The sequence below is a fragment of the Trichomycterus rosablanca genome, chromosome 26 (genome assembly GCF_030014385.1).
Source record: "Trichomycterus rosablanca isolate fTriRos1 chromosome 26, fTriRos1.hap1, whole genome shotgun sequence".
NCBI lineage: Eukaryota > Metazoa > Chordata > Actinopteri > Siluriformes > Trichomycteridae > Trichomycterus > Trichomycterus rosablanca.
Genome location: NC_086013.1, coordinates 14,615,814 through 14,631,124, shown reverse-complemented (window position 1 = coordinate 14,631,124; position 15,311 = coordinate 14,615,814). Strand labels below are relative to the sequence as shown.

General features: G+C 39.4%; 1 protein-coding gene across 9 annotated transcripts; it reads left to right on the top strand.

Moving 5' to 3' along the window:
* The first annotated feature begins 314 nt into the window (after positions 1 to 314).
* Positions 315 to 14,404, top strand: LOC134303630 (UDP-glucuronosyltransferase 2C1-like). 9 transcript variants are annotated; one of them, XM_062989093.1, is made up of 7 exons: positions 315 to 566; positions 5,938 to 6,436; positions 11,608 to 11,756; positions 12,114 to 12,245; positions 12,905 to 12,992; positions 13,070 to 13,289; positions 13,962 to 14,404. In XM_062989093.1, the coding sequence occupies exons 1-7, from the start codon at positions 330 to 332 to the stop codon at positions 14,242 to 14,244; spliced, it is 1,608 nt and encodes a 535-aa protein (XP_062845163.1). In that variant the 5' UTR covers positions 315 to 329; the 3' UTR covers positions 14,245 to 14,404. The 9 variants fall into 9 exon arrangements, with proteins under 9 accessions (XP_062845163.1, XP_062845165.1, XP_062845166.1 ...); XM_062989095.1 differs by having other exon boundaries at positions 315 to 689; positions 6,049 to 6,436; XM_062989096.1 differs by having other exon boundaries at positions 315 to 862; positions 6,234 to 6,436.
* Positions 14,405 to 15,311: the final 907 nt, after the last annotated feature.

Sequence of the window (15,311 nt, the reverse complement as noted above, 5' to 3'; positions counted from 1 at the left end):
GGCCCCTCCTGTAAATCAGTAACACGTGATCCAGTAGATTACTGCTAATCTTGATTGAATTAAACTTTATGGGCCGAGGCAAGATTATTTAAAAAAACTAGGTGAGAGGACACCATGTGCTTTTCCCAGTTTATGGCAATCAGACCACTCACGAGAGGGAAAGATATAATGTCACGGTGAGTGTATATAAAGTCCATTGGGGTAAAAAGCATAAAGTTCAATGTGCCTCTGTCTTTAAAGTCGCTCTGTTTGGTGATTTGTGTACTTCTGCAGGTCAGCTGGTCAGTAGCTCTGCCTTTAACCCTCAGTGTGAACTGAGTGCTGCCGCTATGAGTGCACATGAAAAAAGAGCTGCTCTCTGCCTCCTGCTTTTTCTCGGTCTGTGCCACACGCCAGTGTGTGTGACAGCAGGAAAAATTCTCATCTGGCCGGTGGAGTTCAGCCACTGGCTTAACATCAAAGTCATAATAGACGAGCTAATAGTGAGAGGACACAACGTGACGATTGTCACCCACAGTGCTACACCATCTGTAAAGACAGAGCAATCTTCAGGATACAATGTGGAAGTCATACCCGTGTCCTATACAAAGCAGGACATCATCGACGCCTTAAATAAATTCATGACCTACTGGATCTATGAGCTTCCAAATGCAAACATGTTTCAAGCTTTTCAGAGCATGAACGAGATTGTCAGCTTGATGACAGAACAAAACCGAGAACTGTGCCGGGAGCTTTTTAAGCGGGAAGATCTGCTAGAGAAGTGGAGAAAGGAAAATTTTGATGTTGTTCTGATAGACCCCATAAACATCTGTGGTGACCTTCTTGCCCTGAAGCTAAACCTGCCTTATGTCATCAGTCTGAGGTTCTCATTTGGAAGTTCCATGGAGCGACTCTGCGGACAGCTCCCTACACCTCCATCCTATGTTCCAGGGGTTGGCCTGGGTTACACAGAACACATGGATTTCATGACGAGAGTAAAAAACATACTTTTAAATGTCTTTCAAGATGTTCTGTTTACTGTACTGACTGTGACAAAGTGGGATCACCTGTATACGGAGGTCATGGGTAAGTCATTAAGAATTCATTATTCAATCAGATGCAGAGAAAGTTCACATTTAAATGAGTAGAGGAGTATAAACCAACAAACTGCTCCAGTTTAAGACATCTAGGTAAAATGTATTAACATGAGCATGCAGTGAAACCTTCTGGTTAATTCATCGCAATACAGTGCAGATCATACTGAGATCTTATTTGAGCTATTTTTTTATCCTATATATTTTCATGTATGTATGTAATGGGTGTTATGTGTGCATTTCATTATAAAATTGCTTTTACTGCCTTTTAGTTATATTAGAAAGTCATAAGATTTGTAAGATAAGATAAGAACTGTAAATGTAGAGGTGTGGAACCCTTCTTAAGAAATTCCGTAGTAATAAATCCCACAAAACCTTCTCACATTTACCAGCATTAATGATGATCTCTTCAGTAATTACACAGTCCAAACCCGAGTTGGACAATGGACTGGGCATGACATGGTTCTTTCACCCACAGAGATCAATCTCATTTATTTTTTATAGTGAAGCTGTAGACTCAGGTACAGGATTAGTAATCAAGAAGTTGCTGGTGCAAGCCTCACTGCCTCCATGTTGTTGCTGTTAATCCACAGTTTGTCAGTGTTTTGGGTGTAGAAGTACTGTTCCAAAAATCATTCAGTCACAGACAAACAATAGGTGCAAAAATCCTAAGCCATGACCTACACATCTGTAACAGGTGTATGTATGTAATTAACTTCAACTTTTTCTAATTAGATGTTTATCTGTGCTATCAAAAACCTTTGTGCATTAATTATAGCAGAATTGCCGCTCAGGTGGCACAGTGGTAAAAACATACGCTGGAACTCAGCTCTGCCTGTGGGCTGGGCTAAGCAGCCACATGAACAACGATTGGCCTGTTGTTCAGATAGGGGTGGGATATTAAAGCCGGATAGGGACTCTCTCATAACTAATGTAATTACGACCTCTGGGCGTGGGTTAGCTTCAATTAGAGCCGGGGCCGGCATTAGTGAAGAGGAAGCATGACACAATCGGGCAATTGGACGTGCTAAAAGGGGTGAAAAAGGGGTGAAAAAGGGGTAAAAATAATCAGATCATACTTAAATACTGTATGTCCATAACATAGTTGAAGTCCATTTGTTGTCTGTGTATCTCCACCATCAAATTGCCACACAGCATAGATCACGTCACAACAATATTAAAGACCTTAAGTGTTCCCTTAGCCACAGTGTCCTCAGTCATTTTGAAATGGAAGACGCTTGGCCAAAACTTGAACCTTCCTAGAGTTCAATCAGGTTATACGATTTGTAATGAAAACCTTATTAAATTTGAGAATATTGAAGCATGTTTAATGGTCTCAGACTTTTGGCCCCTCCTGTAAATCAGTAACACGTGATCCAGTAGATTACTGCTAATCTTGATTGAATGAAACTTTATGGGCCGAGGCAAGATTATTAAAAAAACTAGAGTTGCATTTCCTGAAGAAAATGCGAGTGTGATTGCGGTGCAGAGAGGGGGGGTGCGCGTATCCAAATGCTGTATCCAAGTCGGGGTGTCATCACTGGGTTTTACGATTTAGAGCCGGAATGGCGTTGATATCTCAAACTTTCAAAAAATTAATGGAAGTGACTGGGACCAAAAAACGGGCGTGGCAGGCGGGCATGGGTTCGAATCCCCATTATATATCCAAGTCGGGGTGTCATCGGTGGGCATCGGTGGCATTTTAAAAAAATGAATGGAAGTGAATGGGACCAAAAAACTAGGTGGGGGGACACCATGTGCTTTTCCCAGTTTATGGCATTCAGACCACTCACGAGAGGGAAAGATATAGTGTCACAGTGGGTGTATATTAGGGGGTAAAGCAAAAAGTTCATCACGCCACTATCTTTAACGTCACTCTTTGTGGTGGATCGTGTACTTTTGCAGGTCAGTTGGTCAGTAGCTCTGCCTTTAACCCTCAGTGTGAACTGAGCTGCCAGTATGAGTGCACATGAAAAAAGAGCTGCTCTCTGCCTCCTGCTTTTTCTCGGTCTGTGCCACACGCCAGTGTGTGTGACAGCAGGAAAAATTCTCATCTGTCCAGTGGAATTCAGCCACTGGCTTAACATCAAAGTCATAATAGACGAGCTAATAGTGAGAGGACACAACGTGACGATTGTCACCCACAGTGCTACACCATCTGTAAAGACAGAGCAATCTTCAGGATACAATGTGGAAGTCATACCCGTGTCCTACACGAAGCAGGACGTCCTCGACGCCTTAAATAAATTCATGACCTACTGGATCTATGAGCTTCCAAATGCAAACGTGTTTCAAGCTTTTCAGAGCATTAACGAGATTGTCAACTCGATGACAGAACAAAACCGAGAACTGTGCCGGGAGCTTTTTAAGCGGGAAGATCTGCTAGAGAAGTGGAGAAAGGAAAATTTTGATGTTGTTCTGATGGACCCCATGAGCCTGTGTGGTGACCTTCTTGCAGAAAAGCTAAACCTGCCTCTTGTCATCAGTCTGAGGTTCTCATTTGGAAGTTCCATGGAGCGACTCTGCGGACAGCTCCCTACACCTCCATCCTATGTACCAGGGGTTGGCCTGGGTTACACAGAACACATGGATTTTATGACGAGAGTAAAAAACATACTTTTAAATGTCTTTCAAGATGTTCTGTTTACTGTACTGACTGTGACAAAGTGGGATCCCATGTATACGGAGGTCATGGGTAAGTCATTAAGAATTCATTATTCAATCAGATGCAGAGAAAGTTCACATTTAAATTAATCACAATACAGTGCTGAGATCTTATTTGAGCTATTTTTTTATCCTATATATTTTCATGTATGTATGTAATGGGTGTTATCTGTGCATTTTATAATAAAATTGCTTTTACTTCCTTTTAGTTATATTAGAAAGCCTAAAGTTTTGTTTAGAGAGAACTGTAAATGTAGAAGTGTGGAACTCTTCTGAAGAAATTCCGTAGTAATAAATTCCACAAAACCTTCTTACATTTACCAGCATCAAAGATTATCTCTTCAGTAATTACACAGTCCAAACCCCAGTCGGACTATGGACTGGGCATGGCATGGCTCTTTCTCCCACAGATATCAATCTCATTTATTTTTTATAGTGAAGCTGTAGACTCGGGTACAGGATTAGTAATCAAAAGATTGCTGGTTCAAGCCCCACTGCCTCCATGTTGTTGCTATTGAGCCCCTTAATCCTCAATTCATCAGTGTTTTGGGTGTAGAAGTACTTTTCCAACTGTTCAGCCACAAAAAATAGGTGCAAAAATCCTAAGCCATGACCTACACGTCTGTATGTAATAAACTTCAACTTTATCTAATTAGATGTTTATCTGTGCAATCAAAAACCTTTGAACATTAATTATAGCAGAATTGCCGCTCAAGTGACGCAGCGGTAAAAACACATGCTGGAACACCAGAGCTGGGATCTCGAATACATCGTATTGAGTCTTAGCTCTGCCTGCCGGCTGGGCTGAGCAGCCACATGTACAACAATTAGCTTGTTGTTCAGATAGGGGTGGGATATTAAAGCCGGATAAAGACTCTCTCATAACTAATGCAATTACAACCTCTGATGGCTGATTGATGACTGGAAAATAGTGCTGTCAGGGTGTGTCTCTCCATACACAGTGCTGATTCGCATTGCACTTGTCAAAGTGTAGGTAACAAAATGCACACAGCTGCTGCCCACGTGTCAGAGGGGGCATGGGTTAGCTTTGTTCTCCTCAATCAGAGTAGGGATCGGCATTGGTGGAGAGGAAGCATGACGCAATCGGGCAAATGGACGCGCTAAAAGGGGAGAAAAAGCATAAACCAAAATATATAAATTATAGCAGAATTAAAACAACCTCATTTAGACTGTGAGGGTTTCGCAGCAGCAATTTTACAGTATAGTTTCAGTTGTAAGAAATTTGCACAAAATATCGGTGTAACAACACCTTTTGGATCACAGTGCCTCACAGGTTTTGGGTTGCCATCTGAACCTCTGTAAATAGAAGTGTAAAGGACAAGTTGTGGATGCAACACTGTCAGAACGTTGACGCTTAAAAGCATTTTCATTTCAACAAATATTTAATTAATGTATAATAACTAACAATAATAAAAAAGCAAAAAGTTTAAATGCAAATAAACAAACAGGACAAATGTAAGGAAGCAAAATGTACAGGTTTAAAGGTGGCAAAAACTGATAATCACAATAGAAAATTTTTTCAAAACTTGCTCTATCAGACTGCACACAGGGCAGAGAGGACACTGCTTTAGCCGACAAGCCAGAAGGTTTAGTCTCAATCCATGGATTGGAACAATAGCAAAGCAATTTTCATGCATTCCTCATTTAAAAAAAATCTACCTTTTTGTCACAAAATAAAGTGACTGTAAACTTTTATACACCATCAAATTATCTCTCTTATTGCTTTATATACAATCATAAACCTTCATACTCTCGTTATTGCAGTTTTAAAACAGAATTCTGACTTTGTAAGGTTCATTCAGTCGCAATTTGAAAGTTCAAAGTATGACTCTTATTATGTTTGTACTGCGGTAAGTTGCGTAATTTCTTTTTATTCACTGGGCTGCGAGCCACATGCTTCCTGAAGTCCAGCTTGTGAGTTAAGATTTCGAATCTTTCTGCCATGATGAATGCAAGTGTTAGAGCTGCTTTCTGCCTTCTGCTCTTGCTCGGACTGGACCGGACTCTGTTGTGTGTAAGAGCAGGGAAGATCCTCGTCTGGCCAGCAGAGTTTAGCCACTGGCACAATGTGAAAGTTATCCTAGATGAGCTCTTAGCGAGAGGACACAGTGTGACTATTGTTACCCACAGTGCTACACCATCCGTACAGACAGATCGGTCTGCAGGCTACAATGTGGAGATCGTACAGGTGCCACACACGAAGCAGGACATCATTGATAATTTGGACAGAATGACACAATACTGGATGTATGACCTTGCCAATGACAGCATGATTCAAGCTTTTGGGAAGATCAGAGAAGTCCTTGATACTGCTACAAAGCAGAACCAGGCACTGTGTCAGAAGCTTTTTGCACGCAAGGATCTACTAGAGAAGTTGGGAAATGGAAAGTATGAAGTTCTTCTGACAGACCCTTTAAATATGTGTGGAGAACTGCTGGCACAGAAGCTTAACTTGCCATTTATCATCAGCCTAAGATTCTCTTATGGAACTGTGCTGGAGCGACTCTGTGGTCAGCTGCCAATGCCACCGTCCTTTGTGCCAGCCGTCAGCCTGGGTTACACAGATGACATGGACTTTACACAGAGATTAAAAAACTTTTTGTTTGTTCTGACTCAGGATGTACTTTTCAAGGTTATAACCTCTGCAAAATGGGATAACCTTTACACAGAAGTCATGGGTAAATGAGCCTTCACTTAGTACTTACAGTATGTTTTATTGTGCATTAGAGTTTTAGCTCCAAAATCAAGCAACTATTTAAACATTACTTGACTTTATTTAGCCTAAAATATATTTTCCAACAGTTTTTAGGCTGTAATATTTATTAAATAAGCCCATAGCCCTACTATGGTGTGAAAGTAAAATACTGGTCACAGTAGAACATTGGCTGTTATTTAATCTAGTTTGTTTGTGTAACAAACTTAATTAGCATCCATATACATCCTGGTCAAAACTACTTATAGAATCATAACACAAGAGCCATATTGTTTATGATTATTATCTGTACATAGAGCAAATATAAGTTGGCTTAGCCCAACATACTTTGACCCAGCCTGTCTAACACATTCCTCCGTGTTAGTTCGTTTGCTACAGTGATCATGCACAGGTGTCTCTGCTTGGTGGTTTTGCTTCTCGGCTTGTCAGGAATAACTCTGGGTGGTAATGTTCTGGTTCTTCCTGGTGAATACAGCCACTGGCACAACATGCGTGCCATTGTGGAGGAGCTCGTGGACCAGAACCACAGTGTGACTGTTCTGGTGCACTCTGCCTCACCTACTGTGAAACTCAACCAAGAAGAAAGGTTTAGATTCATGACTTTTAAAGTCAACATGGATGAACATGAGGCGGACGGCGTAACGCAGAAGCTTTTAAGTATATGGTTGGATCAAAATGCTAGCGGCTTTCAGAAATTGACCTTGTTTTGGGAAATAGTTGAAGGAATGTCACGCTACTTTAATGAGGTGTGTGATGGAATGTTTCTTCATGGAGACCTCGTGAAGTCACTCCGGAAGCTGCAATTCGATGTTCTCTTGTACGACCCCATGATGCCATGTGCTGACTTGCTGGCGCAGGCTCTTGAACTGCCCCTTGTAATGTCTCTCCGGCTTAGTCTGGCATATTCTGCTGAGCGTCTGTGTGGGCAGATGCCTGCACCGCCCTCGTATGTGCCAGCTGCTGGTGTTAATGGGTATCTTACTGACCACATGGACTTTACAGAGCGGGTACATAATATGCTGCTGTACATGGTTCACACGGCAATATTCAGACTGCACATGATGGTTAATGCCAACAAATATTTTGCAGAGATAATGGGTAAGGCGCACCATTCTGTGTTTTGTTGTTTTTGCTGTTTAATTTCAGTCTGCTCTGAACCCTGAAGAATTAAATTTAGATTATTAATTGTATTTAAAATTGGTTTATTCTTTAACTTGTCTTTTAGCTGCCTTAGCTGCCAGTGGAGCCAGTTTATCTGTTTAGCTGCCAGTAGAACTGGTACATAAAATTGGTGAACTGGTTTTGCTAGGACAAGCAACACCCCCACCATAAAGGTTACAGATTGTTCATTTATTCAAACATGCCTACTGGTCTTATTAGGAAGTAGATTAGATAAATGAATGAAAAACCAGGCTCTACATGTTACGAAAGAAATGTATTACAGTATTATCGACCTCAGCTTCTTGTCAATATTTACCCCAACTGACTTTGATAAGCAACCTAAAATCTCAAATAACCTTGATTCAAGTGCACTTGTTTCCTAATATCTGATTTGAACTTGTTCAACTATCAGGATGCACAGATTTCATTATCTACTTTTATGGTGCCTCAATTTGCACTGATAGTAGCACCTGTAAACATTAACTGAACTGTACGTTTTGTGATAGGTCATTACTCGTGCATACAGCAAACACAGCATTGGCCAACGTGTTTAGCACTAGGTTCTTTGACTCAGTCCTATGCTGTGATCAGTTCATTCGATACGATGATCATACTCCGGTGTCTGTGCTCGGTCATTTTGCTGCTCAGCTTATCTGAAATAAGTCTTGGTGGCAATGTGCTGGTACTTCCGGGTGAATATAGTCACTGGTACAACATGCGGAACATCATAGAGGAGCTCGTGGATCGGAATCACAGTGTAACGGTTCTCATGCATACGGCCTCACCGACGGTAAAACACACACAAAAGGAGAACTTCAGATTTATATTTTTCAAAATCAACATGGAGCAGCAGGAGGCCGATGCTGTGTTGCAAAACCTAATCAAGGCATGGATGGATCAAACTGGTTTCAGCTTCCAGAAAATCACTTTGATTTGGAAAATGTTTTCTGGATTTTTTAAATACGGGAATTCAGTCTGTGATGGAATGATCCTTAATAAAGAACTTGTGAAGTCGCTGAGGGAGTTACACTTTGACGTACTTCTGTATGATCCCATGATGCCATGCGCTGAGTTGATGGCAGACATTCTTGAGCTGCCCCGTGTGATCTCAATCCGGGTTACTTTTGCATATTCATTTGAATGTCAGTGCGGACAGATGCCCGCTCCCCCATCTTATGTGCCGGCTGCTGGTGTTCAAGGGCATCTTACTGATCACATGACCTTTAAGGAGCGAGTGGAGAATGTGCTAATGTACATGTTTCACACAGCATTTTTCAAAATGCATTTTATGTTCGTCATTGATAAGCATTTAACCAAACTAATGGGTAAGGGAAACTACTCAGTATTAAACATTTGTGTATTTTGACATTCAGCTACTATTAATGCTTTTAATACAGTAATTAATTAATACAGTATAGTTTCAGTTGTAAGAAATTTGCACTAAATATTGGTGTAACAACATCTTTTGGATCACAGTGCCTCACAGTCAGGTTTTGGGTTGCCATCCTCTGTAAATAGAAGAGTAAAGGACAAGTTGTGGATGCAACACTGTCAGAACTTTGGCACCTATGAGCATTTTAATTGCAACTGAAATTTAATCAATATATAGCCAATAATACAGCCAATAAAAAAAAGCAAAAAGTTTGTACATTAAGTCAACATGAGCATTTTTTTCTAAATTTGCTCTGTCAGGCTGCACACAGGGCAGAGAGGACTCTGCTTTAGCTGACAAGCCAGAAGGTTTAGTCTCAATCCATGGATTGGAACCACAGCAAAGCAGTTTTCATGCATTCTGCAATTTCAAAACAAAATCCACCTTTTTTCACAACATAAAGTGACTGTAGATCTTCATGCACCACTAAATTATCTCGCTTATTGCTGTATATACAATCATAAACCTTCATACTCTTATTGCAGTACTAAAGCAAAATTCTGACTTTGTGAGGTTCATGCAGTCGCAAGAATTGAATTTAGATTATTCATTGTATTTAAAATTGGTTTATTCTTTAACTTGTCTTTTAGCTGCCTTAGCTGCCAGTGGAGCCAGTTTATCGGTTTAGCTGCCAGTGGAACTGGTACATAAAATTAGTGAACTGGTTTTGCTAGGACAAGCAACACCCCCACCATAAAGGTTACAGATTGTTCATTTATTCAAACATACCTACTGGTACTATTAGGAAGTAGAATAAATAAATGAATGAAAAACCAAACCTGACATGTTATGAAAGAAATGTATTACAGTATTATCGACCTCAGCTTCTTGTCAATATTTACCCCAACTGACTTTGATAAGCAACCTAAAATCTCAAATAACCTTGATTCAAGTGCTCTTGTTTCCTAATATCTGATTTGAACTTGTTCAACTATCAGGATGCACGGATTTCATTATCTACTTTTATGGTGCCTCAATTTGCACTGATAGTAGCACCTGTAAACATTAACTGAACTGTACGTTTTGTGATAGGTCATTACTCGTGCATACAGCAAACACAGCACTGGCCAACGTGTTTAGCACTAGGTTCTTTGACTCAGTCCTGTGCTGGGATCAGTTCATTCGATACGATGATCATACTCCGGTGTCTGTGCTCGGTCATTTTGCTGCTCAGCTTATCTGAAATAAGTCTTGGTGGAAATGTGCTGGTACTTCCGGGTGAATATAGTCACTGGTACAACATGCGGAACATCATAGAGGAGCTGTGTAACGGTTCTCATGCATACGGCCTCACCGACGGTAAAACACACACAAAAGGAGAACTTCAGATTTATAACTTTCAAAATCAACATGGAGCAGCAGGAGGCCGATGCTGTGTGGCAAAACCTAATCAAGGCATGGATGGATCAAACTGCTTTCAGCTTCCAGAAAATCACTTTGATTTGGAAATTGTTTTCTGGATTTTTAGAATACGCATATTCAGTCTGTGATGGAATGATCCTTAATAAAGAACTTGTGAAGTCGCTGAGGGAGTTACACTTTGACGTACTTCTGTATGATCCCATGATGCCATGCGCTGAGTTGATGGCAGACATTCTTGAGCTGCCCCGTGTGATCTCAATCCGGCTTACTTTTGCATATTCATTTGAACGTCAGTGCGGACAGATGCCCGCTCCCCCATCTTATGTGCCGGCTGCTGGTGTTCAAGGGCATCTTACTGATCACATGACCTTTAAGGAGCGAGTGGAGAATGTGCTAATGTACATGTTTTACACAGCATTTTTCAAAATGCATTTTATGTTCGTCATTGATAAGCATTTAACCAAACTAATGGGTAAGGGAAATTACTCAGTATTAAACGTTTGTGTATTTTCACATTCAGCTACTATTAATGCTTTTAATACAGTAATTAATTAATACAGTATAGTTTCAGTTGTAAGAAATTTGCACTAAATATTGGTGTAACAACATCTTTTGGATCACAGTGCCTCACAGTCTAATATACATGTTTCACACAGTAATTAATAAAATGCAGTTTATGTTTGTCTTTGATAAGCATGTTACCAGACTAATGGGTAAGGGAAACATTTGTGTATTTTGACATTCGGCTACTATTAATGGTGAATTGTTTCCTTGTGTTGTGATATAATTGCTTTGATTAAATTGCACCCTGGCTGCTTTATTTATTGATTGTTTTATAATGTTCAATATTTATATATTCAATATTCAATATTGTTTGTAATCAGGCAAGGCATCAGCTTACTACAGGGAACCACACACACAATTACTCACTTGCAACCAGAGGCATTTTAGATGAGCCAAATGCTAAATTATCAGGAGGAAACTCACTCTGACACAGGGAGAACATGCAAAAGTCCTCACAATTAGACTTAAGGCAAAGATCAAACAGAGATCCCCAATACCCATGTTGTTTAGTATTTACTTTACCAGTTGTGCCAACAAGTTTGGAAACTGTATGAAGCAACACATGGTAGTATTTGATGTAACATTAGCTCATGACATTTGTTTTCTGTTCCTCACAGGTAAACCTACAACGCTGTGTGAAACGATGGGTAAAGCTGACATCTGGTTAATCCGAACTTACTGGGACTTTGAGTATCCGAGGCCATTCCTGCCAAACTTCAAATTCGTTGGAGGATTGCACTGCAAACCTGCAAAGCCTCTACCAAAAGTACGCCAGCACCTTTTTCAGTTGTCTGTAGAGGCGTCATACAGGAAAAGTTAATAGTTGTTTAAACACACCCTTAAATAACAAAGCAGATAACGGTGTAGTACATTCAGATCTTTATATCAGAGATATAAACATTAACATTGTTAACATCAAACTGCACAAACATATTATACAGCATGAATTACACCAACAGAAACAATTCTCAAATATAATATTTAATTTATACTTATACATGTTAATAATAAATAGGTTAACACAGCTATTAGACTAATGTTAAACTGTCCGTGGATTTTGTTTAATAATATTATAATCCTAACTGTCTCTTAAATAACTTTGCTTTGCTTTCTGGTTTTGTAGGAGATGGAGGAGTTTGTTCAAAGCTCTGGGGATGATGGTATTGTTGTGTTTTCACTTGGCTCCATGATAAAGAACCTTACCACAGAGAGAGCTAACACCATCGCTGCAGCACTCGGACAGATCCCCCAAAAAGTTTGAAGTTCCAATATTCTTATTTTATAGACGTAGTTTTAGCTTTCTTGCTTTGTTTATTGCCATTTCAATATGGTGTAAATTCATAAGATTTACATGGATTACACAACTTTTAAGTCAGTGAATCTGATGTATAAAAGCAGTATTTAAAGCAGTCAGTGTTTTAATGTCTTACTTCATTCAATTCATGATACATTGCACTGTCATCTGTTCTTTTTAGCTTACATTGCAGTGTCGTTTATTTTTCTCAATACTGCACTCTATTGGTAATGATTGCAAAATGAAAGCTAGCATGTATAAATCAAAATAAACTATTTATTTATGATTGGACATAAACAGTAAAAAGCTTGAATTTTTTGTACATTTGTGTAATTGAAAAAGCATTTTTTTAATAGATTACATCTACCCCATTGGGTGTAGTGAATAAAAATTGATACCACATCATACAATGCCATTCTAGATAATTTTTCTTTGTAACAGCAGTTTAGGGAATGCCTTTTCCCCATTTGGTTCAAAATTGCCCCTGTGCACAAAGCAAGGTCTTTAAATAAATAGCTTGGTGTAGAAGAACTTGAAATGATTGTATGAAATATAATAATATAATATATAGGTGTTAGTATAGTTCAACCCTCAGACCTAAATCATGTTTGTAATTTCAGGTCTTGTGGCGATACAAGGGCGATAAACCAGAAACTCTCGCTCCTAACACTAAACTCTATGACTGGATTCCACAGAATGATTTGCTGGGTAAGGAACATTTTCCAGGTGTGTTAATACTATGCTTTTCTGTTGCTGAAAATACACTTATGGTTTATATTTTACAGGGCATCCTAAAACCAAGGCCTTCATCACACATGGTGGCACTAATGGAATATATGAAGCCATTTATCACGGAGTTCCACTGGTGGGCCTGCCACTGTTTGCTGACCAGCCAGATAATTTAATGCACATGAAAACAAAGGGAGCAGCCGTAATTCTTGACTTAAACAAAATACAGACCAAGGACCTAAAGGAGGCTCTCAGTGATGTCATCAACAATCCATCGTAAGTTTTCTGGGATTGAAGTAAAAGTAATATCACATAATAATACAATTATTGAATCAGTTTTATTACTGCGGTTTTACTATTTAAAACATAAAATTATTCAATACAAGCAGGCCCTGGGAGAAAAATTTATTTCCCCTTTAATTACTCAGTTAACCAAATGTAATTGATAATTTGGTTCATATAGTTATGTGCACTCAGAGGAGTGATTACTGCAACCTTATGGAATCCAAACATTAAATAAATAAAGCATTTTAATAATGTAAAATAGGTCACAAGCAGAACACTATACCACAATCAAAACAAACTATGTAAAAGACTGTAAAATCATTTTCAAGTTTCTGGGACTCCAGCAAACCCAAGTGGAGCAGTGGCCAGCCAATCAATCAGACAATGATCTAAAGCAAAATAGCTAGAGCACCTCTGAATGTTTTTTAGTTTTTTAGTGGCATAAACAGTCCTGTCTTGAACCCAATTCATGTCCCAGTGTGATGAATTAATGCAGTTTTGCAAAGTGAGCAAAATTTTTTTCAGAGGAATGTAAAATCTCTAGTTATTGAAAGTGTTTGGTTGTATTTTTAAGGCTTTGTGCTGATTTTTATAGCTTTTCTCTGTCACAGAGCCCTCAAAAATACCTAGTTAGCTTAATTTCTATTTCATTTCTTTCTTCAGATACAAACAGAGCATTATGAGGCTGTCCCGAATCCACCATGATCAGCCCATGAAGCCGCTCGACCAGGCTGTCTACTGGATCGAGTATGTGATGCGCAACAAGGGGGCCAAACACCTGAGGGTTGCAGCCCATGACCTCTCGTGGTATCAGTACCACTGCTTAGATGTGGCTGCCTTTTTGCTGGCCGTAGTTGCACTGACTGTGTTTATCAGCATAAAACTGTTTTGCTGGCTCTTACGTAAATGTTTAAGAAGGAGCCCTAAAAAGAGCAAAAAGGAGTAAAACGTGCAGTATATTTTATGTGGGTTTACTTTTTCAGATTGTACAGGTTCCTAAATTGTTGGAGCAATTTCATTGTAACACACTGTGAAATAATCACAATGAGTTTTATGCACATCTTGTACAATGTGGTTTTGTTTTAAATAAAATTACACTGAAATTATTTACCTTGAAATATGATTCCTGTTTTCTCAACATAGCAGCATTTTTTCTATCTTGCATTTTTCGTGAATTTCAATGTGTTTCATTACAAATGACATCATTAGTATAACCCCGTCCAGGGTGTTTCCTACCTTATGCCTAGTGAATTGGACCCACCGCAACCTTGAATAGGATAAAGCAGTGGTAAAAACAGACAATGAATGAATAAATAAATAAATAAATAAATGATTAGTAAATTTGAGTGTAACGTGAATATTAAAAGAAAAACATTTCCAGTATTTGACTCTGATGTACTCCTGGTGAACCCCAACCACTGTATGTTATCATATTGTTAGGTTTTACATTAGATGGATCTCAGCAGTTTCAATGATATCATGTCAATGATATCGGCATATTGCCAGATCCAAAGTTCCAAACTGAAAGTAGGAACATTACACCAATCGTCAAACATGGTGGTGGTTGTGTAATTGTGTGGGTGCTTAACCAACGAATAAATAAAAAACATACTAACACATACTCAAGTGTACTTTAGAAAGAAAGAAAGAAAGAAAGAAAGATATCCTTTATTTGTCATATATACATATACAGATGTACAGTACAATGAAATTCTTTCTTCGCATATCCCAGCTGGTGTTGGAAGCTGGGGTCAGAGCACAGGGTCAGCCAACTTACGGCGCCCCTGGAGCAGACAGGGTTAAGGGCCTTGCTCAAGGACCCAACAGTGGCTACATAGCAGAGCCTGGATTTGAACCGCCACTCTTCCGGTTGATAGCCCAAAGCCCTACCCACTAGGCTACCACAGGCCCTAAATTAAATTAACACATTCAAATTAGTATCTGATCTCATCTCTGGAGGGCATGTCGGTGCTGAGGCCTGGATTTGAATACTGCCAGCAGTCACTGTCTAAA

Coding starts and splice junctions, on each gene's coding strand:
- LOC134303630 (XM_062989095.1), top strand. CDS start 330: ATGAGTGCACATGAAAAAAGAGCTGCTCTCTGCCTCCTGCTTTTTCTC. Junction 6,437..11,607: donor CCTTTACACAGAAGTCATGG/GTAAATGAGCCT, acceptor TGTTCCTCACAG/GTAAACCTACAACGCTGTGT. Junction 13,290..13,961: donor GATGTCATCAACAATCCATC/GTAAGTTTTCTG, acceptor TTCTTTCTTCAG/ATACAAACAGAGCATTATGA.